At 42.4% G+C, this 24,136-nt stretch overlaps 1 protein-coding gene across 1 annotated transcript in view; it reads right to left on the reverse strand.

Moving 5' to 3' along the window:
* Nucleotides 1–226: 226 nt before the first annotated feature.
* Nucleotides 227–24,136, reverse strand: part of LOC118402452 (V-set and transmembrane domain-containing protein 4-like) — a 28,669-nt gene continuing 4,759 nt past the window's right edge. Inside the window, exons 2-8 of the mRNA XM_035800667.2 lie at nt 16,868–17,314; nt 5,043–5,093; nt 4,733–4,843; nt 4,356–4,389; nt 4,004–4,140; nt 3,660–3,733; nt 227–2,914 (exon numbers count right to left, since the gene is read on the reverse strand). Of these exons, the coding sequence (XP_035656560.1) occupies nt 2,732–2,914; nt 3,660–3,733; nt 4,004–4,140; nt 4,356–4,389; nt 4,733–4,843; nt 5,043–5,093; nt 16,868–17,314 (1,037 nt within the window). The 3' untranslated portion in view covers nt 227–2,731. The remainder of the gene's footprint in view (nt 2,915–3,659; nt 3,734–4,003; nt 4,141–4,355; nt 4,390–4,732; nt 4,844–5,042; nt 5,094–16,867; nt 17,315–24,136) is intronic.

A 24,136-nucleotide genomic window follows, 5' to 3' on the forward strand; every position in this document is an offset into this window, starting at 1 on the left:
TAGAGAACGCACACTTAGATTCACACAGGACACCGAATAGGACAGGAGAAGTACTCCAGATATAACAAACTGACCCTAGCCCCCGACACATAAACTACTGCAGCATAAATACTGGAGGCTGAGACAGGAGGGGTCAGGAGACACTGTGGCCCCATCCGAGGACACCCCGGACAGGGCCAAACAGGAAGGATATAACCCCACCCACTTTGCCAAAGCACATCCCCACACCACTAGTAGAGTAGCAAATAATAGACAATACTTATTTTTCTACATTTAGTCATCTTCACTTTTGCAAAGACAAAGACCACAACCTGGAGGTCAGAGTAAAGGTGTAAGCAGCTTTATATTTGTGTTAGTCCCAGTGGCTTAGTGGATTGATTCCAGTGATAACACTCCAATGCTACTGGGGTCAGTCAACAAAATATGTTAAAACTATGTTTGTACAATAACATTTCAGATAAATTGTCATGTGATTCCAAATAATTGCCATTTGTGTTTGTGCATAGATTGTTGTACAACTAACTTCCTTAACAGTAAGATAACATATGAACATGAACACATTGACTGGGGACAACTAGATTTGAATCATTCTGGAAACATTCTATAAACATTGAGGGAATGTTTTGTGCTCCCTGATACGAACATTGTAAGCATGTCATCACAACTGGACAGATTTTCGGAACCTATGTAGTGTAATGTACCCACTGTTCCCACATCCTAATTAAATATTCTGGGAAACGTTGAAGTACTCAGAACAGCTGTTCTGTTAACATTCTTGCAACCTCAAAGGAATTTTTTGTGCACCATGAAACAAATGTCTGACTGTCAGCACAACTGGACAGTTTTAGTGTTATAGGAACAAATATCTTGGCATATCCCCACAATGTTCCCAAAACCTAAATAAATGTTTTAGGAAATTTGAAAGAACATAAAAAAATGTGTTCTGGGAAAGTTCTTGCAATTAAAGACCATAAGAACAATATTCTGGGAGCATTCTTGTCACATCAGGTAAATGTTTTTTGCACCCTAAAAGAATCATTGTATAATCATCCACACAACTGAACAGTTTTGGTGTTTTGGCGAAAATATATTTTGTGATGTCACCACAATGTTCCCACCAGACTGTTCCCACAACCCAATGAAACATTCTGGGAACCTTTTAAAGAGCAGACTAAATTTTGTATTGGGAAAGTTCTTACACGTCAGGTGAATGTTTTATACAAACACTATTGTTATGAGAACATTTGCCTCAACCTAGCGAATGTTCTGGGAACTTTTACAGAACTCATTTTGGTTTGCTGGGCTCTGTCTTTAACCTTTGAGCGTGATGCTAATTGTGCTAAGTGGAGTGGCTTAATAGACTGGAAAATAGTCCCATAACTCTCCCATAGAGCCAGCTATGACCTTCTCAGAGACAACAGTCCACGGCCGTTCTCTCTCCTCCACTGGCTTTATGATATTAAACGCCACACCGTTGGGTTCCTCAGAATAATTAAATCAAATAAATTATAGCACCTAGGCAGAACCATCTTGTAGTTTAACCCAATTATAGTGCACTGTAAAGCTAATTATTAAGCGTGATTACAATTTGTTTAATTTGAATAAATGTTCCCATTAGAGGGTTCATCCCAGTCACTGACTCCACCTCCTCCTCCTTCATATCTCTATTCTCGCTCTCTGCCCCCCTTTCTCTCTCTCATTCTCTCCATCCATCCCATCACTCCATCCATCCTTCACAATCTGACCTTCACAAAATGGCCTCCTCCTTCACCCCTGGTGGGCAGTAGAGCATGGAACCTCCTACCTCCGGGATGAGTCACATTTGTTTATGTCTGTGGTGTTTATGACTGGGGTGTGTTGTTGAAAATCTAGAACATAGACTGAAAATGAGGAGTGCTGCTGTGCTTTAGTGAGATGTCTGTCTTTCTGTCCCGTGAGATCTCTGTGTCTATAAGCTATTTCTAGTGTTAGCCTTAGATTTTCTGCCATATATTTTCCTGATTACCTGATGTGGGTCTATATGCTCAATAGGGTCTTAAGGCCATGGACAGTTGTTTACGAACTCAAATAGTTTATTGAAATGGGAAACTAATATGAAAAGAAGGACCATATCATATGTCAGGTTAAATTCAGTTCTAAAATTATGTATACAGCAATTTATATATGAAACATCTCCACAATCATGACATACAATAGTAGCCTATTTACACATTTCAACATTAAAGTTCCAATGCTTTCTGCCTGAGCCAACGTGATGTTTTGCCAATATGTTTGCAAGGTAATGATATACAGTAGCTAGCATATACAATTTCTAGCATTGTTGAATGCAGAAATGATATCCAATTATTTTACACACATCTCTAACACAGATAATCTGGCACCTAGACAAAACCACATAGATATTAGCACACTAAACAACACACAAAACCACATAGATATTTCATCAATAGAGTCAAGGTGTGAAGCAGGTTTTTCTCGTTTATCTCGTTGAGTGCTTTGAAATAATAATGGGTTTGTTTAATTTCCTTTCAATGAACTCTGTCTGAAACCTTGAAGGTTTGTAGCTTGTGCCAAAACTTTGGCTCAGCAGGCTAACACAGTCTATCGGCGCACATCAATGGCCAAAAGGCAGTGCCAAAGATACGATGAGTCTATGTACTGTATCTTGCCAGGTCGCCTACACAAAAATATGTTTTCAAACTCAAAGTTCTTTCCTGGTTAAATAAGACATCTACAGCGGTTTCTCCCGGAATAGGATCTGGGCGTAGACAGTGTCAGAGCTGGAAGGGCTGGAGGCTAGAGGCTCGGGGATGGAGAGAGAAGACGGAGAGGTGGAGCAGGAGGGCGTTTCAGGCCTGGGTCGTACTAGCTCCAACTCTGCATACGTCAGGCTGTCCTCCTCATAGACGCTCGACTGGAAGAGAGGAGAGGAGTGGAAAAAGAGAGTTAAAGGTTGACATAGTTAAAACCTCTCTCCCTATCATTTGCAGTCATTGACGGTATTTGTTTATAACAGGATAACATTTAGTATAACAGGAGAACACTGTGTAGTGGAACAACTGGACAGGGATCTAAGGAGGGGGAATTTTCTGTAGTGGTAGATCATTCGGTATAAAAGGACCTCTATCCCATGTCCTCAGATCCCTTTCTAGTCACACTAATCCAATCAGCAATCTGCGGCGAGCGACTCATTCAGGTCCTTCCTTGCCAATCAAATTCAGACCAGGTCAATTACAACCAATTAGAGCAACCCTTTGCTACCGACAGATTGAAAAATAATTGGTGATCCTCTGATTTTTTTGTTGTGGTCAATATTTTTATGACTGAATAAATAATTGTGTTGTGGAAGCAATAAAATTGACTAGAATTGGCAGGCTCATAACAGGAGGACAGAACAGCAATAATAACAGTAGAGAACACATACAACAGCCCTCTGAGACCAGCTCCCTTATCTTCTATGCCCAATAACTCAATTGAAAAATATATGAAAATGTGCTTTTAAATGTAAACCTTGTACAATTTGTAAAAAATAGATTAAACTCAGAAAATGATTAATAAAGGAAATGACTCAGAAGGCAGAAATCCTGTAATGTAATAATATAACATTAATGTGTTGTAATGGGCTGATGGTGTGGGTGAACAATAAGAGGAGCTCTTACCCTAACCGGCCTCCTGGGCTGGCTCTTTAAACGTAGAGGCTTCCTGGGACTCTGTCTCTCTCTAGCTACAGGCACTGGAACAGAATAACATGATTGATTTCTACTAGGTCGAAACTGTAATAGGTATTCTAAGTTCTTGTTTATCTAGGATTACCTATCTATTCTCATAGAAATACTAGAATGGACATTCCCATTCTGGTCAACGTTCTGTGCGGTGGCCAATTTTGACATAGCCATGAATGTATTGTCAAATTGCCATGGTCTAAAGGTGTTTCCCCATTCTAGTCATTATATTTGAATGCTACTGTTGTGAGGTCATTCTTGAGTACATAGATGTATTGTACCTTTATCTACTCTGTGTGGCGGTGTCTCTGGTTCTCTGGGTGTGTCTCTCCTGCATGCTTTGTGCCTCTTCTCCTTCCTGTGGTTTCCAGGAGACAGCCTGGAGGAGCTCACTGAACTGGTCACCGTCTCTCCAGAGCTGGGGTTACACAGGAACAGCAGGGATTAACATTAGTGGGTGTTTAAGCAGCAATGACCGTCAATCACCCTTATAAGATATAAGTTATTTTAGAAAGACGTAACTTTGGAAGTTGCCTAAATTGTATTAATCTATGATCTTCCAAGTTGTGTACAGTATTAATGTGAGCTTTAGCTATTGATCATGGAGATTATGAATTAATGGTAAAGACTTACCAGCTCTCTGGACACTTGACCAGGTAATAACTGGCTGTAGAGAAGAGAAGTCAGAGTTAGGGGCTCACAGGGGGCAGCAGGTAGCCTAGAGGTTAGACCTTTGGACCAGTAACCGAAAGGTTGCTAGATCGAATCCCTGAGCTGACAAGGCAAAAATCTGTCGTTCTGGCCCTGAACAAGGCAGCGCTGTTCCTAGGCTGTCATTGAAAAAAAAGAAGTTCTTAACTGACTTGCCTAATTAAATAAAAGTTACAAAAACAAACAATGATGGTACAGAATTACAGTGAAATACTGTTTCTTTCTTTAAGCCAAGCACACAAGGCTACGAAACACAAGTGACGGGAAAGATAAATTGTAACCTTTGAGTGTGTGTTTACCTTTTTTGAGTGTATGACGTGTGTGCAGGTACTGGCAGGTGAGGACCAGCGTGAACAGGAAGATGGAGAGCAGTCCCAAGGAGCAGAGGAGCACTGCACACAGGTACACATCTGGAACACACATACATGTTTTACTATCAAAGTGGGGACACATCTATAACACATCTGGAAGAGTAAGACAGGCACAGGAATGTCATGTTTTGATTCCAGATTAGGTTTGTTTCTGATTAGAAAGAAGTGTAACACTAGTGCTAATGTTGTCGGTACAGGACAAAGATGGGCTGAGTAAAGACATATGAGAAAACTCTACCTCCAAATAGACGCCACACTCCCTCATCGCTCCTGTCCAGTGGGATGTATACTGACATAAAAAGAGAACATTGGATACAGTAAGTGAAAAATCAGTAGATATTGGTAATATAAATGTCAAGTGCTTCATTTTACTCACCTGTGGGCAGAGTTAGCACTTTTCTAGACTTTACAATTAGTTTCAATTGACATCAAGTGCACCTCAAGTGCTAAATGACTTAAATGTAAATCAAGTGCACCTCAAGTATTTGTCATACTACTTTGTGTACTGTATGTATTTGACCCAGATCTGAACATTAGCATTTCATCTAATGTAGTCTAAGAAACTCAATGAAAACAGTAGAGTTGAATGTTTGCTGCAGACAGAGGAAAACTGAAATATGTATGTTAGTGAAGTGGTACATTCTTTGTGTGCATTCACCCATGGCAGCAGACAGACTCCCTCAGTGGTTCACAGAAATAGACTGAGGCCCAGACCGCCATCAGACTGAAGCAGAGAGAGATGACTGCAGGGCATGCCAAACCCACACAACCCCACAAACAGGGCTGGCTGGAGAGTGAGGGGGTTCCCCCATCTACAAGTCTACTGAGTTGTGCGGGGGTGCACAGTATGAATGTGTGTGGATATGAGTGTGCCAGATAAGGCTTTCAGTATGAGCCAAGGGCATTTAGGAGAACAGAGGAGAGGCGTGAGATTGAGGAGAGATGGAGGACAGACAAAGGAGAGGAGAGATGAGAGGGGTTCTACATACTTAGCCTCTGAACCTGTAAATGAGATTTTAATATGCCTCTTTAAAACAGGGAGTGATACAACATTAATACTGACTCACTTCAGTTAACCTGAGATGGCTTTCTTTTCTTACCACCCATATAGCATATCTACTCCAGGTACATTGAGATAATGCTGTCATGTTTACATTTCTACCTATATATTGACATTTACATTATCTCAGTAATAGTTAGTGATATACTGTAGAGATAGAGCGCATACAGCTAGCTGTATTTGTCTGAACAGAGGCTAACCTTGCTGATAACTGAAGTGATGCGGAGGGCTGGAGTTTCAAGAAAGATGAGATACAGGCTTGTTAGTGAGGGGCTCACACACACACAGACACACACACACAGTACTAAATATTTATGTTTGAACATCTTGAAGAACAATCTGGCCTTAATGGTCATGTACTCTTATAATTTCCACCCAGCATAGCCAGAAGAGGACTGACCACCCCTCAGAGCCAGATATTTGGACACAGCCATGGTTTCATCTGTTTCTACTAGACCTATAGCTTCTACATCAGACAGATGTGCATTGAGAATATAAAAGCATTTCTGAGGCCAGATGTTCAACCTTATATACTGTTTGCTGTAGTCAAAAGGCAGTTGAGCGATTGTATGTTCATTTATTTTACCTTTATTTAACTAGGCAAGTCAGTTAAGAACAAATTCTTATTTTCAATGACGGCATAGGAACAGTGGGTTAACTGCCTGTTCAGGGGCAGAACAACAGATTTGTACCTTGTCAGCTTGGGGATTTGAACTTGCAACCTTTTGGTTACAAGTCCACCACTCTAACCACTAGGCTACCCTGCCGCCCCAATGTATGTAACAGTACTTATGATGTCATATAAACATACTGTATGAAAGATTATGTTCATGTCTATGAACAGCACTGACTGTTCTCCTCAACGTAGTTGAAAAGAGCAGAAGTCAGCATTTGGCTGCAGACAGTGGTCTGGGGTGAGTGTGTGGGCGAGAGTTGGCCATCTCTCTGCTTGATACAGCATCTCTACTTTGCCTGGTTTGGGTTAGGGTTAAGTGTGTGGGCGAGAGTTGGCTATCTGGTATAGCATATTTGTTCCGAGGTGAGTAAGTGGGCTGTCTCAGCAGGGTGTAGTCTTTGTTTTCTGACTGAAAGGGACTGAGTTGAACAAGCAACTACACTTCATGTCTCGCCTCTCGCTCTCTTCTCTCCCCCCCCCCCCCCCTCCCCTCTCTCTCTCTCTCTCTCTCTCTCTATCTTCCTTCAGACTGTCTTACGTGTGTTTTTGTGCAGTAATTCATTTCTGAGATTTCAAAGGTTTATACAAATTTGCCAATGTATTTGCAATTGATATTAACAAGCGACATGTAAAAATATGCTTTAAATGAAAACAGAAATGACTGCATTAAAAAAGAAGCAGTAGACTATTATAATCAATTTAGTTATATTTTGCTATTAGTAGGCTACTGTCTGTATTTGCCTCAATATATTTTAAGATGTGTAACCTAACATGTGTGCAATGATGTGCCAAATCTGTGATTTTGTGCATTTTCATAGGGTAAGCATTATAATAAGGCGCCTCAATATTTGCAGCCGTAGGTAGTAATATCTCTGTAGGAGCTGATCCGTTGTCAGTATTGTGTAATAATGTTGTGTTGAGAATCCGGGGTCGAATTCATTGAGCATTAAACAGAGAAAAACAACCTTACTGAAACAGGGAGGGACTACCTAAAGTTGTCCTCCAATAAGAATAGTTTTCCATTGCAAAATAGTTGTATTAGTCGTACAGGATGCACATGGTATACACTGTCCAGCTAAATGCTTACTTGCAGGTTCCTACTCGACAATGCAACAGCAATTAGAAGAAAAAAATATATAAGAATAAGAACATAAAGTAAATGGCTCAGTAAAATAGAATAAACATTTTAGCATAAGTATAATACAGGAAGGCAGAAGTTATAGTCCAATATTTACACATGTTTTGGGGACGGGGGGATTAGGGGACAAGTGTTTCAATTTTGCAGTATTTAGCAATAATAATAATAATAATGTTTGCCGTAATGAATATAATCCCAGTCTAAATTAGTTTTCCTGGCGATCCTGGACCCAAGTACAAAAACAAGCTAGTTAGCTGATGTCTGGTATAATTTATTTGCTAAAGACAAGTGAAAGCTAAATTATAGACTATTTGAACTGATGGAAATCCAGGAATTCCCTGTAATTCACAAGGAAACACTGAATGGATGGAAGAAATGAGCCTGTCTCTCTGTGAGTCAAGCTAACCCCAGTATGCTTTGGCATGATGTTGGCCTGGTAGGTTTATGACAGTCATGAATACCTCTTCCCCCCTTTTTCCTCTCTACCCTACTGAGGTTACATTTGCAAAACCCTTGCAGAGAACGTCTGGGAACGTCAGAATGTGGGGGGAAATGCACTATATTCGGGTAAACCGAACAATTGAACATATGTCGTGGTACTTAATGAATATGATGTCAGTTCGTGTTAAGGGAATTTTTATCTATAATGACTAATTATGTATACATTTCAATCATGATGAATTAAAAGACTATTATGTTACTGTACATGTATGAATTGTCTCTCTTGCTCCCATTTCCAATTGTATATAATGTAGTCAGGAGTTTAGAACAATGCCTTGGTACAAATGAATGAACTATCTCCAGATGGCAGGGACGGACTATCTCCAGACTGTCTAGAATGCTTATCTACCCTGACTGACCTTGGCTCTAGGCGAGGAGGGAAGGCTTGAGAACTATAGGGCCTTTCTACCAGTGTCAAGAAGAGACGGAACATTCAGAAAACGCTGACGTCATTTTCAGTTTATAACCTGCGGTAAAATGTGTATGAACTTAGTACTCTCTTGAATTAAAGGCTGTTACCTGACTTTTAAGACCGGGGCTCTGTCCATTCTTATAAAATAAGGGTCTTACAAACCCTTAATGCATTGACAGAGTGTTTAATTTTGATTGGGAATTAAAACAGAGGAATTTAGAATTCCTTCAACAATTGGTCCTTCGAAGCCGGGATCTAAAAATCCGTCCCTGCCATCTGGAGGTCGTACGCCGGGAAAAAACGTGCACGTTAATAAAAAATAAAAAAAGACCTGGCTTCTGGATTGAGGTTAAAAACAGGTCCCGGTGTGTTAACCCAGATGACAAGGAGGTGACAGATCCAAACGAACAGTGTTTTTCCCAGTCGGCAGCAGGTCAGTAGCCTTTATTCTCGAATTTGGGAGGGATTATTTAGGATATTTATTGATTAAAATGTTATAAAGGAGTTGGATTTGATCAATAATAGGTGCTTGAATATTCTGAACAAATAAAATGGGTTTCTACCTTGGGCTTTAACCAAAATCGATAGGAAGAAAACAGGTCTGAAATTGACCTGTGGTAAGGTGCACTACTATAAATAAACTAGAGCTTAATAAATCCTGGTTTTGCAAGCCAGAAGGTTATTAAGGAGGGATATAGTACGCATTGGAGAATTAGGACGCTTGTTCCGTACAAATAGGATAACCATTCATTCAAAAAACATACCTAAATAAAGTTTGAACCTGAGTAGTCTATCTGTATATGGGAAGTAGTCTGACTATCAAGAAGTAGCAGATAAGATATATATATAACAGGTGAGGATAAATTAGGCGTGGTGAGAAGGGAGGGTAATTCTAGGTGAACAGAAGAATTGAACCTGTATGATGCTGAAAGAAATTAATATCCAAAAAGGATGAGGTTAACTTAGTCTAGAGTAGTGAGATATGAGACATTAACGTTGAAAGTCCCAAAAAGAATATCCTATGGGTGAAATGTGATGTCCAATCAAAAGTCTTCTATGGACGCGGTTCACAGGAAGGAAAATACATACTGATTATTTTTAAAGAGACACACACATAGTCAGACAGAAAAGGACTAAAAGTAACTAAGTAACGGTAAATTGCAAATTCGTAGAAAGACACGCACATAGAATTTAAAATTAAATATAGTAAGGCATAGATAAGTGATTAAATACCATAGCTACTAGTAACGGTAAGGATTAAGAATGGGTGGAAATGCCTCAAAAGAAGCGCCGGAACTAACGGGAGACGAGCGTTAATATGGAACAGAGAGACAAGAGAAACATTGATTTCGGTTTATCTTAGAACACATCTAAGATAGTACTGAGGTGTACCACACTGGTCATAAAGGAAGTCCAGTGGACTTGTCCACCTCCAAAATAAATGGCAACAATAATCATTCCTTGCCATGTGTAGTAGTCACTACAAGACAACTAGTAAAATGCTCTAATCATGTATTCGTGTAGGATAACATTTCAGAATAAATCGGTAGGAAAACTGGACCCCTTGAGTACCAGTACCAATACCACAGTCAGTCCAGCAACACTCAGTAAGATGATAAGTAACCTCACAAGATAAATTGCTTTTTTAAACAGCGACATAGGAGTCACTCCGAGTGCAGCACGGGGAAGGGAATCTCCATTGCAATCTTCCAATGGTTACACACGCCACTAATAAATAGAATCCTCCATTCAGGAGAAAAGTTATTAGAAGTCATGAACCACGATTACACCACGTACGACTGGTCTAATACTTAGAGTACTTCCGTCATGAGGTTAGCTCCTCCGTGGATAACTTTTGAACTCTTATTCACTACAGAAGTGATACCTCCTAGCTGTTGAGTTAGCGACCACAGCTGCAAAAGCAGGTTAGGAAGGAACAGACAGAGTATCCCGTCTGTCACACGATGACGTTACTACAACGTATCCAATTGACAACCAGAGACATTCTTCAAAGGACAGAGGACTCGGTTTGGCAACACGGCCTTCCATCTACCACCAACCTACTGAAGCGCAGCTCAGAGTAAATATTTATTGCATTTTCCTTTTCCAAATGGGCGGTAAATTTAGAATGCATAAGATACTATATTTACGATAGCACATCTTTTTTTCCTTTGTTCCTCAGTCTCCCGCTCTTTCACTCCAACCCAGCCCCTTTTCCTTTGTGTAACAAGTTGTCATATCTGTTCCGCACGCTAGGGACGTTTTCCTTTATGACGTAATTTGTAATCAAGTTATGATTAATTGTGTGTATGTGAATTCTGTGTGATTAGTTAGGTTTTTAGTAAATAAATATTTAAACCCAATTTTCTATTGCTGATTCAAATTGTTCAAAAAAATGAAGATTAATGTTGACTGCTATGGATGTAAAATATAACTCGGTCTTTAAGAGTTTATTCAGAAGATAACAGCTCTATAAATATTATTTCATGGTGGCCGACTCTCTAGTTAATTCCATTTACATGATTAGCTCAATCAGGTGATATTAATTACGGAGAAATTGTTTTATAGAATAGCATGTCATATCACATAATCTGGCATAGCCAAAGACACGACACTTCCATGTGAAAACAATGAGTTCACATTGTGTGTGTGTGTGTGTGTGTGTGTGTGTGTGTGTGTGTGTGTGTGTGTGTGTGTGTGTGTGTGTGTGTGTGTGTGTGTGTGTGTGTGTGTGTGTGTGTGTGTGTGTGGCGTCGGTATGGAGATTTATATATATACTGTATATAGAAAACACAAAAAATGTGTTGTGCAAATATAAAATTCAACTTGTAAATAAATATCACAGTCTGTAAATATTCCCATATAGTTTTACAAACATATGTCATGATCCAAAAGCAAATGAGTCAACAAATGATGATTTGCAAATAAATGCAAGAGATTTTTTTTTTATTAACACGGCACCCTTTACAAACATATTATGTTTGCTACTTTGCGAACACAACAGTTGTCAAATATGTTTTTGTGAATGTGACAACATTTGTGACTCAACAGATTACTTTTGTGGTTTGCATTTATGTATTTGTGACTTGCATTACATTTGTGACTGCCCTCCCATATTTATGATTTGGCTCACATATTTCTGAGTTGCTGTGCAGATCAAAAACACGGCATGCATATTAGGACTTCCTCAGTTCTCATCATTCCTTTAATAAGGCAAAAAAATGAAAATAATAATAAGGCAAAAAAAGAATAATAACAATATATGGAATATTTTGTTTTAGGTGTAAGTATAAGATGTTTGTTACATTTGACATTGTCCATGATTTTTACTTACTATTCATTCACACAGGGTCTTTCTTAAAATGTATACTACCGTGCTCCGAGCACATCGTGCTCCGAGCACACAAAGAGGAGCATGGGAGGCTCAGAGTATGAGTCCAAATCAAAGTCTGCAAAACGGAGCACGGTGGTCACTTCTCGAATGTGTACTTATTTTGAAGCATGCAGCGATGCAAGCTTCCATGGAAAGTATGCAAAGAAATGACGCAACCACCAGAAGAGGCATGACTTGATGTACTGTAGTTCTCCACCTGGAAGAAGGCATTTTCAGTCAACCCATCTTTGGACACTACAATGTCACACACGCGATGAGATCCTCTTGTGTGCAGTAGTGTAGTGGGTGATATACACAGGTACACGCCGTATACCCACTTTTTTTCAGTGCTTATACTCACTTCCCACTTATGCGTATCAAAGTAGTGTATGCTATATCAATTATGTAGTACAATATAAAATCATGCACTGACTAGTCTAAACAATTGCAAAGTACGTGAAATAATCTCAGCAAAAAAAAGAAACGTCCCCTTTTCAGGACCCTGTCTTTCAAAGATAATTTGTAAAAATACAAATAACTTCACAGATCTTCATTGTCAAGGGTTTAAACACTGTTTCCTTTGCTTGTTAAATAAACCATAAACAAATAATGAACATGCACCTGTGGAACGGTCTTTAAGACACTAACAGCTTACAGACGGTAGGCAATTAAGGTCAAAGTTATGAAAACGTAGGACACTAAAGAGGCCTTTCTACTAACTCTGAAAAACACCAAAAGAAAGATGCCCAGGGTCCCTACTCATCTGTTTGAATGTGCCTTAGGCATGCTGCAAGGAGGCATGAGGACTGCAGATGTGGCCAGTGCAATAAATTGCAATGTCCGCACTGTGAGACGCCTAAGACAGCGCTACAGAGAAACAGGACAGACAGCTGATTGTCCTTGCAATGGCAGACCACGTGTATCATCACCTGCAGAGGATCTGTATTTCCGAACATCACACCAGTGCGGCAGGTACAGAATGGCAACAACTGCCCGAGTTACACCAGGAACGCACAATCCCTCCATCAGTGCTCAGGCTGAGAGAGGATGGACTGAGGGCTTGTAGGCCTGTTGTAAGGCAGGTCCTCACCAGACATCATCGGCAGCAACATCGCCTATGGGCACAAACCCACCGTCGCTGGACCAGACAGGACTGGCAAAAAGTGCTCTTCACTGACAAGTCACGGTTTTGTCTCACAAGGGGTGATGGTCGGATTCGCGTATCTTTGAAGGAATGAGTATTACACTGAGGGCTGTGCTCTGGAGCGGAATCGATTTGGAGGTCAAGGGTCCTTCATGGTCTGGGGCAGTGTGTCACAGCATCATCGGACTGAGCTTGTTGTCATTGCAGGCGATCAACGCTGTGCGTTACAGGGAAGACATCCTCCTCCCTCATTTGGTACCCTTCCTGCAGGCTCATCCTGACATGACCCTCCAGCATGACAATGCCACCAGCCATACTGCTCGTTCTGTGTGTGATTTCCTGCAAGAAAGGAATGTCAGTGTTCTGCCATGGCCAGCAAAGAGCCCGGATCTCAATCCCCTTGAGCACGTCTAGGACCTGTTGGATCGGAGGGTGTGGGCTAGGGCCAATTCCACCAGAAATGTTCGGGAACTTGGTGGAAGAGTGGGGTAACATCTCACAGCAAGAACGGGCAAATCTGGTGCAGTCCACGAGGAGGAGATGCACTGCAGTACTTAATGCAGCTGGTGTCCACACCAGATACTGACTGGTACTTTTGATTTTGATCCCCCTTTGTTCAGGGACACATTATTACATTTCTGTTAGTCACATGTCTGTGGAACTTGTTCAGTTTATGTCTCATTTGAATTTTGTTATGTTCATACAAATATTTACACATGTTAAGTTTGCTGAAAATAAACGCAGTTGACAGTGAGAGGACATTTCTTTTTTTGCTGAGTTAATATTTAAATGCGGGTCGCACACATAACCTAGTTCGCAGTTGCAACTCAGAGAAAAATAACAGTAGCCGGTGGGGTAGGTAGGAAAGACGGTGGAACTTATGATATTGACCATTAATTAAAAACTAACTAACGCAACAATGGGTACGCAAACAGGTATTGACGTTTTTTTTAAATAGGTAGATCAACTTTTTTACTACAGATAGATTGTATCTTCCATCAATGTAATTGTCTGCATAATTTCCAATTCCTCATATATACAGTGGGGCAAAAAAAGTATTTAGTCAGCCATCAATTCTGCAAGTTCTCCCACTTAAAAAGATGAGAGAGGCCTGTAATTTTCATCATAGGTACACTTCAACTATGACAGACAAAATGAGAAAAAAAATCCAGAATATCACATTGTAGGATTTTTAATGAATTTATTTGCAAATTATGGTGGAAAATAAAGCTATTTGCTATTTCTTTTTGACCATTTTTATTTGTAACAATCACAGTAAGGTACTCAATTGTTATCCAGAAATGATATGATATTGAGGTAAAAATGGCTGCATTGGGCCTTTAAAGGTACGTAAAGTTTATTCAACTTAAGAGACAAGTAGGAGAAAATGCCCATCGTTCCTCTTAAGACGTAGCCGCACCCCACACATGTAAACACACGAGTCAGCATGGTATTGTCTTCCAGAAAGTATTATCTGGCAGCAATTAAAACTGTGAGTCTTTCTGAGTAAGTCTCTAAGAGCTTTCCACACCTGGATTGTGCAACATTTGCCCATTATTCTTTTCAAAATGTGTCAAACTCCGTCATATTGGTGTTTGATCATTGCTAGTCATTGCTAGCAATGATCATTGCTAGTCATTGCTAGTCAACAATATAGAATTTCAAGCCTTTTTTTCAAGCAGATTTAAATCAAAACTATAACTTGGACACTCATGAACATTCACTGTCTTCAGTGTATATTTGGCCTTGTGTTTTAGGTAATTTTTCTGCTGAAAGGTGAAATCATATCCCAGTGTTTGGTGGAAAGCAGACTGAACCAGGTTTTCCTCTAGGAAGTCCATTCCGTTAATTTTTCATCCTGAAAAACTGCCTAGTCCTTAACTCTATTACATTTATTTTTTATCCTTAAAAACTACCCAGTCATAAATGATTACAAGCATACCCATACCATGATGCAGCCATCCCTATGCTTGAAAATATGGAGTGTGTTGTATTGGATTTGACACAAACATAATTATTTTTATTCAGACATTAGTACTGTAGTGCCTTGTTGCAATTTTAAAAAATTCTGTACAGTCTTCCTTCTTTTCATTCTGTCAATTAGGTTAGTATTGTGGAGTAACTACAATGTTGTTGATCCATCCTCAGTTTTCTCCTATCACAGCCTTTAAACTATTTAAGTCACCATTGGGCTCACGGTGAAACCCCTGAGCGGTTTCCTTCCTTATACCGGCAACTGAGTTAGGAAGGACGCCTGTATCTTTGTAGTGACATGGATGTATTGATACATCATTCAAAGTGTAATTAATAACTTCACCATGCTCAAAGGGATATTCAATGTCTGTTTTTTAAATGTTTACCCATCTACCAACAGGTGCCCTTCTTTGTGAGGCATTGGAAAACCTCCCTGGTCTTTGTGGTTGAATCTGTGTTTGAAATGCACTGCTTGACTGAGGGACCTTACAGATAATTCTATGTGTGGGGTACAGAGATGAGATAGTCATTCAAAACTCATGTTAAACACTATTATTCCACACAAAGTGAGTCCATTAAACTTTTTATGTGACTTGTTAAGCAAATTTTTACTCCTGAACTTATTTAGGCTTGCCATAACAAAGGGGTGAATACTTATTGAGTCAAGTCATTTCAGTATTTCACTTTTAATTAATTGTAAAAAAAATACAAAATAAATCCCCAAAAATGTCACTTTGACATTATGGGGTATTTACTGTGTCTCGGCCAGTGACAATTTAATATATTTTAAATTCAGTCTGTAAAACAACAAAATGTGGAGAAAGTCAACAGGTGTGAATACTTTCTGCAGGCACTGTACTGTATATACTGACTAAGGAAGCCTGTGACATGACAGATCAGTCAGGACTCATATCTCGGGCATTTCCAACCACTCCACTATTTCAGCCAGGAAGGATCCTTTCTTTCTCGCTGTATAGCGCAGTGTTTTCTACTTCGCTAAATTAGGCTCATAATTTAACATTTGTATTCATATTTTCGTATCCTATTCAAGTTTGTAAGTAAGCCACATGAAAGTTCAAGAAGGCATTTTTCTGTAAACAGCCCTACTGTGAAGTAGGAACTGGCGTCAAACGCCTCAGATCCTGTTACCTGTCACAAATGTTAACATTGTGTTTGCAAGGTAAGAAATATACTACAGTAGTAATGTGCTGTGTTAATCAGAAAAAAATATGTCTTGCATGTATTTGGTAATCAGCATTTGTTTTTGACTAATTTGCTTTTCAAATCAAATCAAATTTTATTTTATTTGGATCATGGCATATGTTTGTGAAACTATATGGGTATCTTTAAAGACATATTTTGTTTGTGACTCACTACTCATATATTTGAAACATTTTGATATATTTCTATCTCCATACGTTGGTCCCAGGTCTCCCCATGCTTCATATTGTTAGCCTCCAGGCCTGTTTACTGTACATGGCAGGGAAATCTTGTAGAGTTTAAATTATTGTGTGTCTACACAAGTAGATCGTTTTACTGGCAGTCAGTTATCTGTGGCATAACAACCAGGGCCAGGAAAGCTCTATTCTGAGAGCTGTGACTGACTAGAGGTAACCTCGCTCTGATTTTGAGCTGAAGGAAACAGCTGTGTAACTGACCTTGAGACCATCGTTCTTTACATAACCATAGAGCAGTCCTGGGCACTAACACACACACACACAAGCACATGAACACACCCATAGGTACACATGAAAAAACACACATACACAACTCACATACTCTTACCAGTGAGCTGGGCTGCAGAGGTGCCATTAGACGAAGCCTTCCAGCTGTTTCTGTGTCTGCGTATCTCCTGGACCCTACAGGTGTAGAACCCTCGGTCCCTTCGAGTCACATTCAGAACCAGCAGTCCATACACCTCTCCCTCTGTACTTCCCTCTCTCTCCTCATACAGATGGAACTTGGGCTGGGAGAACCGGCAACTGTAGTTCCCATATATCTGTATCTTCTTCATGGTCAACTTCACAATCAGCTGTTCAGGAAGAGGAGGGGATGGCGATGGAGGGAGAGGAGGGAAAGAGGGAGGAGGAGGAGAGAAGAGCCATCGGAGGACGAGGAAGCTGTTGCTCCTCTTCTTCTGGGAGACGAGGCAGGACAGGTTCAGGTTCTCACCCTCACTAACCATGACAACTGGCCCAGGGATCACGGTCACATTCAGGGCCTCACACACACCTGTGGGGACAAACATACTGTTAAAGTAATTTAAATGTTGAAAGATAATTTAGAATTTTCGGGTTGGAGCGAGCGGTCGCATTCGCACTTCGCACTTCGGTCCGCAGGTAGTATTACTTTTCATTACTTTTCATTACATTTCATTATAGTACAACGGTTTGATTTGTCTAATCTTAGCAATTTCTTCTTAGCTAGCTACATCGCCGTCTTTGTATCAAAGATAATTGCGTAATTATCGTATTTCGTCGTCCTAACGTAGTCTACTGCAGCTAGCCACATAGCTAACGTCCATCGTATAGCAGCACCGTAGAAACTATTACACTCAACTGAACGACTTGATTAGTGTAGTGTTAGCTAGCTACATAGTTGTCTTTGCTGTCTTCGTATCCAAGATAATTGTGTAGTTTAGAGTGTGTAGTCTTAGAGTGATTATCTTAATTTACCGAGGTTAGCTAGCCAGCTATTTGTCGTCCTTAACGTAGGAGACACTGCTAGCTAGCTAACAGCTAACAGCTAACAGCTAGCCAACAACAACCCGGTCGCATTCCGCTTCGCTCCACAGGTAGTATCACATTTTCATTTCATTTCATTACAGCACAACGGTTTGATTTGCTTGATCGTAGCTAGCTACATAGCTAGCTACATAGCCGTCCTTGTATCAAAGATAATTGTGTAGTCTAGAGCGATTTTCTAGGTTAGCTAGCCAGCTATTGTCATTCTTTTAACGCAACGTAACGTAATCAACACTGCTCGCTAGCCAGCTAGCCCCCGAATAGTAGCACTGTAGAAACTATTACACTCAACGGAACGACTTGATTAGTGTAGTGTCAACAACGCAGCCACTGCCAGCTAGCCTACTTCAGCAGTACTGTATCATTTTAATCATTTTAGTCAATAAGATTCTTGCTACGTAAGCTTAACTTTCTGAACATTCGAGACGTGTAGTCCACTTGTCATTCCAATCTCCTTGCATTAGCGTAGCCTCTTCTGTAGCCTGTCAACTATGTGTCTGTCTATCCCTGTTCTCTCCTCTCTGCACAGACCATACAAACGCTCCACACCGCATGGCCGCGGCCACCCTAATCTGGTGGTCCCAGCGCGCACGACCCACGTGGAGTTCCAGTTCTCCGGTAGCCTCTGGAACTGCCGTTCTGCGGCCAACAAGGCAGAGTTCATCTCAGCCTATGCCTCCCTCCAGTCCCTCGACTTCTTGGCACTGACGGAAACATGGATCACCACAGATAACACTGCTACTCCTACTGCTCTCTCCTCGTCCGCCCACGTGTTCTCGCACACCCCGAGAGCTTCTGGTCAGCGGGGTGGTGGCACCGGGATCCTCATCTCTCCCAAGTGGTCATTCTCTCTTTCTCCCCTTACCCATCTGTCTATCGCCTCCTTTGAATTCCATGCTGTCACAGTTACCAGCCCTTTCAAGCTTAACATCCTTATCATTTATCGCCCTCCAGGTTCCTCGGAGAGTTCATCAATGAGCTTGATGCCTTGATAAGCTCCTTTCCTGAGGACGGCTCACCTCTCACAGTTCTGGGCGACTTTAACCTCCCCACGTCTACCTTTGACTCATTCCTCTCTGCCTCCTTCTTTCCACTCCTCTCCTCTTTTGACCTCACCCTCTCACCTTCCCCCTACTCACAAGGCAGGCAATACGCTCGACCTCATCTTTACTAGATGCTGTTCTTCCACTAACCCCATTGCAACTCCCCTCCAAGTCTCCGACCACTACCTTGTATCCTTTTCCCTCTCGCTCTCATCCAACACTTCCCACACTGCCCCTACTCGGATGGTATCGCGCCGTCCCAACCTTCGCTCTCTCTCCCCCGCTACTCTCTCCTCTTCCATCCTATCATCTCTTCCCTCTGCTCAAACCTTCTCCAACCTATCTCCTGATTCTGCCTCCTCAACCCTCCTCTCCTCCCTTTCTGCATCCTTTGACTCTCTATGTCCCCTATCCTCCAGGCCGGCTCGGTCCTCCCTCCCGCCTCCGTGGCTCGACGACTCATTGCGAGCTCACAGAACAGGGCTCCGGGCAGCCGAGCGGAAATGGAGGAAAACTCGCCTCCTGCGGACCTGGCATCCTTTCACTCCCTCCTCTCTACATTTTCCTCCTCTGTCTCTGCTGCTAAAGCCACTTTCTACCACTCTAAATTCCAAGCATCTGCCTCTAACCCTAGGAAGCTCTTTGCCACCTTCTCCTCCCTCCTGAATCCTCCTCCCCCTCCCCCTCCTCCCTCTCTGCAGATGACTTCGTCAACCATTTTGAAAAGAAGGTCGACGACATCCGATCCTCGTTTGCTAAGTCAAACGGCACCGCTGGTTCTGCTCACACTGCCCTACCCTGTGCTCTGACCTCTTTCTCCCCTCTCTCTCCAGATGAAATCTCGCGTCTTGTGACGGCCGGCCGCCCAACAACCTGCCCGCTTGACCCTATCCCCTCCTCTCTTCTCCAGACCATTTCCGGAGACCTTCTCCCTTACCTAACCTCGCTCATCAACTCATCCCTGACCGCTGGCTACGTCCCTTCAGTCCTCAAGAGAGCGAGAGTTGCACCCCTTCTGAAAAAACCTACACTCGATCCCTCCGATGTCAACAACTACAGACCAGTATCCCTTCTTTCTTTTCTCTCCAAAACTCTTGAACGTGCCGTCCTTGGCCAGCTCTACCGCTATCTCTCTCAGAATGACCTTCTTGATCCAAATCAGTCAGGTTTCAAGACTAGTCATTCAACTGAGACTGCTCTTCTCTGCATCACGGAGGCGCTCCGCACTGCTAAAGCTAACTCTCTCCTCTGCTCTCATCCTTCTAGACCTATCGGCTGCCTTCGATACTGTGAACCATCAGATCCTCCTCTCCACCCTCTCCGAGTTGGGCATCTCCGGCGCGGCCCACGCTTGGATTGCGTCCTACCTGACAGGTCGCTCCTACCAGGTGGCGTGGCGAGAATCTGTCTCCTCACCACGCGCTCTCACCACTGGTGTCCCCCAGGGCTCTGTTCTAGGCCCTCTCCTATTGGTGGTCTCTCCTATCATTGCTATACAGACGACACACAATTAATCTTCTCCTTTCCCCCTTCTGATGACCAGGTGGCGAATCGCATCTCTGCATGTCTGGCAGACATATCAGTGTGGATGACGGATCACCACCTCAAGCTGAACCTCGGCAAGACGGAGCTGCTCTTCCGCCCGGGGAAGGACTGCCCGTTCCATGATCTCGCCATCACGGTTGACAACTCCATTGTGTCCTCCTCCCAGAGCGCTAAGAACCTTGGCGTGATCCTGGACAACACCCTGTCGTTCTCAACTAACATCAAGGCGGTGGCCCGTTCCTGTAGGTTCATGCTCTACAACATCCGCAGAGTACGACCCTGCCTCACACAGGAAGCGGCGCAGGTCCTAATCCAGGCACTTGTCATCTCCCGTCTGGATTACTGCAACTCGCTGTTGGCTGGGCTCCCTGCCTGTGCCATTAAACCCCTACAACTCATCCAGAACGCCGCAGCCCGACTGGTGTTCAACCTTCGCAAGTTTCTCTCACGTCACCCCGCTCCTCCGCTCTCTCCACTGGCTTCCAGTTGAAGCTCGCATCCGCTACAAGACCATGGTGCTTGCCTACGGAGCTGTGAGGGGAACGGCACCTCAGTACCTCCAGGCTCTGATCAGGCCCTACACCCAAACAAGGGCACTGCGTTCATCCACCTCTGGCCTGCTCGCCTCCCTACCACTGAGGAAGTACAGTTCCCGCTCAGCCCAGTCAAAACTGTTCGCTGCTCTGGCCCCCCAATGGTGGAACAAACTCCCTCACGACGCCAGGACAGCGGAGTCAATCACCACCTTCCGGAGACACCTGAAACCCCACCTCTTTAAGGAATACCTAGGATAGGATAAGTAATCCTTCTCACCCCCCCTAAAAGATTTAGATGAACTATTGTAAAGTGGCTGTTCCACTGGATGTCATAAGGTGAATGCACCAATTTGTAAGTCGCTCTGGATAAGAGCGTCTGCTAAATGACTTAAATGTAAATGTAATGATAATGATGAAATAATTACACTCTGAAACCTTATAACTGTATGAAATTGATTAGAATCATACATTTATAATCTGATGGGTTTGTTTAGGTTTAGTCAATATATTATATATCTGTACAATAGATCTTTATAGTATCTTAAACACAGACTGTCTCAGCTAAATTTGGTGCCGACCTTGGCAAGGGGCCACTGCGAGATTTGGGAGAGGGCAGGGAGTACTTCTCACCGCCTCCCTAATCTTGAGAGAGGACAGGGAGTGCTTCCCACGGTCTCCCTAATCTTTGTCGGCTGAATAGTGATACAGTATGTGCGTAGGATACCTACTGTTTGTGTGTGAATGTAAGTGCGTAAGGAGCCAGTATAAAATGTATGATTTTGTACAACGGACTAGCGCTCTCGTGAATAAACATTTTGACTATCATAGCTGGGCCTCCGTCTGTTTCATTCAAACAGAATCTTACAAATTCTGGGTTGCAGACTGAGTAGTTTAATTGAAGTGGTTTATGAACATTGAGAACATAATTCTCGTAACACATACACACACACACACACACACACACACACACACACACACACACATGCATGAATGCACGCATACACGCCCACACACACCTACTCAGAGACTGTACTGACACTATTGCTCAAATCTACTCTATCTGTGATTCTAAATACTGTACATTATATCACCTCTTGAATAACAACTGTAACATTCATACTGGATCATCAGTACATTTATAGATAAATAGAAGTCCAGACAGGGTCTGGAGAGGTTTAAGAGAGTTTGACTTGTTCACAGACTGTACACTTTCTAAAGGGGGGTTGTGTGTGTTGATGCCCAGTGCTACCAGCTGGGTCAGGTCTGTTCAGGGGAGTCAGTCTGTCTGGAAACAGTATGGACAATTTGCCAGCAGAGACAGAACAGCTACAGGTGGTACACATTTATCTACTGTACAGAGAGAGAAAAGGGGAAGAGAGAGAAACACAGGATAACAAGGACCACCTGTGTTCCATAAATAGTGTGTGTGTGTGTGTGTGTGTGTGTGTGTGTGTGTGTGTGTGTGTGTGTGTGTGTGTGTGTGTGTGTGTGTGTGTGTGTGTGTGTGTGTGTGTGTGTGTGTGTGTGTGTGTGTGTGTGCGTGTGCGTGTGCGTGTGTGTGTAACAGACATGCATGCGAGTAAGGCGTGTTCCTGCAATAGCATGCCACCGAGAACACCAGTGCATAGTTTGCGCATGGCAGCCATCAGAGAAGTGTGTGCAGAACCTGGTGGACTAAATAGACTGCCATATTAACGTGGAGTGATGAATCTAATTGGTGCAATACCAGCTGATGCTATCAGCTTATGCCAATACTCTGGTTTCCTGTATGAACTAGCGCTGCGCATCATGCACATACAGTGGGGAGAACAATTATTTGATACACTGCCGATTTTGCAGGTTTTCCTACTTACAAAGCATGTAGAGGTCTGTTTTTTAAATCATAGGTACACTTCAACTGTGAGAGACGCAATCTAAAACAAAAATCGAGAAAATCACATTGTTTGATTTTTAAGTAATTAATTTGCATTTTATTGCATGACATAAGTATTTGATCATGTAAAACCAGTAAGAATTCCTGCTCTCACAGACCTGTTAGTTTTTCTTTAAGAAGCCCTCCTGTTCTCCACTCATTACCTGCATTAACTGCACCTGTTTGAACTCGTTAACTGTATAAAAGACACCTGTCCACACAGTCAATCAAACAGTCTCCAACCTCTCCACAATGGCCAAGACCAGAGAGCTGTGTAAGGACATCAGGGTTAAAATTGTAGACATGCACAAGGCTGGGAAGGGCTACAGGACAATAGGAAAGCAGCTTCTTGAGAAGGCAACAACTGTTGGTGCAATTATTAGAAAATGGAAGAAGTTCAAGATGATGGTGAATCACCCTCGGTCTGGGGCTCCATGCAAGATCTCACCTTGTGGGGCATCAATGATCATGAGGAAGGTGAGGGATCAGCCCAGAACTACACGGCAGGACCTGGTCAATGACCTGAAGAGAGCTGGGACCACAGTCTCAAAGAAAACCATTAGTAACGCACTACGCCGTCATGGATTAAAATGCTGCAGCGCACGCAAGGTCCCCCTGCTCAAGCCAGCGCATTTACAGGCACGTCTAAAGTTTGCCAATGACCATCTGGATGATCCAGAGGAGGAATGGGAGAAGTTCATGTGGTCTGATGAGACAAAAATAGAGCTTTTTGGTCTAAACTCCACTCGCCGTGTTTGGAGGAAGACGAAGGATGAGTACAACCCCAAGAACACCATTCCAAACCATGAAGCATGGAGGTGGAAACATCATTTTTTTGGGATGCTTATCTGCAAAGGGGACAGGACGACTGCACCGAATTGAAGGGAGGATGGATGGGACCATGTATCACGAGATCTTGGCCAACAACCTCCTTCCCTCAGTAAGAGCATTGAAGATGGGTCGTGGCTGGGTCTTCCAGCATGACAACGTCCCGAAACACACAGCCAGGGCAACTAAGGAGTGGCTCCGTCAGCATATACTGGCCTAGCCAGTATCCAGACCTGAACCCAATAGAACATCTTTGGAGGGAGCTGAAAGTCCGTATTGCCCAGCGACAGCCCTGAAACCTGAAGGATCTGGAGAAAGTCTGTATGGAGGAGTGGGCCAAAATCTCTGCTCCAGTGTTTGCAAACCTGGTCAAGAACTACAGGAAATGTATGATCTCGGTAATTGTAAACAAAGGTTTCTGCACCAAATATTAAGTTCTGCTATTC

This window comes from Oncorhynchus keta, chromosome 2, assembly GCF_023373465.1.
Source record: "Oncorhynchus keta strain PuntledgeMale-10-30-2019 chromosome 2, Oket_V2, whole genome shotgun sequence".
Lineage (NCBI taxonomy): Eukaryota > Metazoa > Chordata > Actinopteri > Salmoniformes > Salmonidae > Oncorhynchus > Oncorhynchus keta.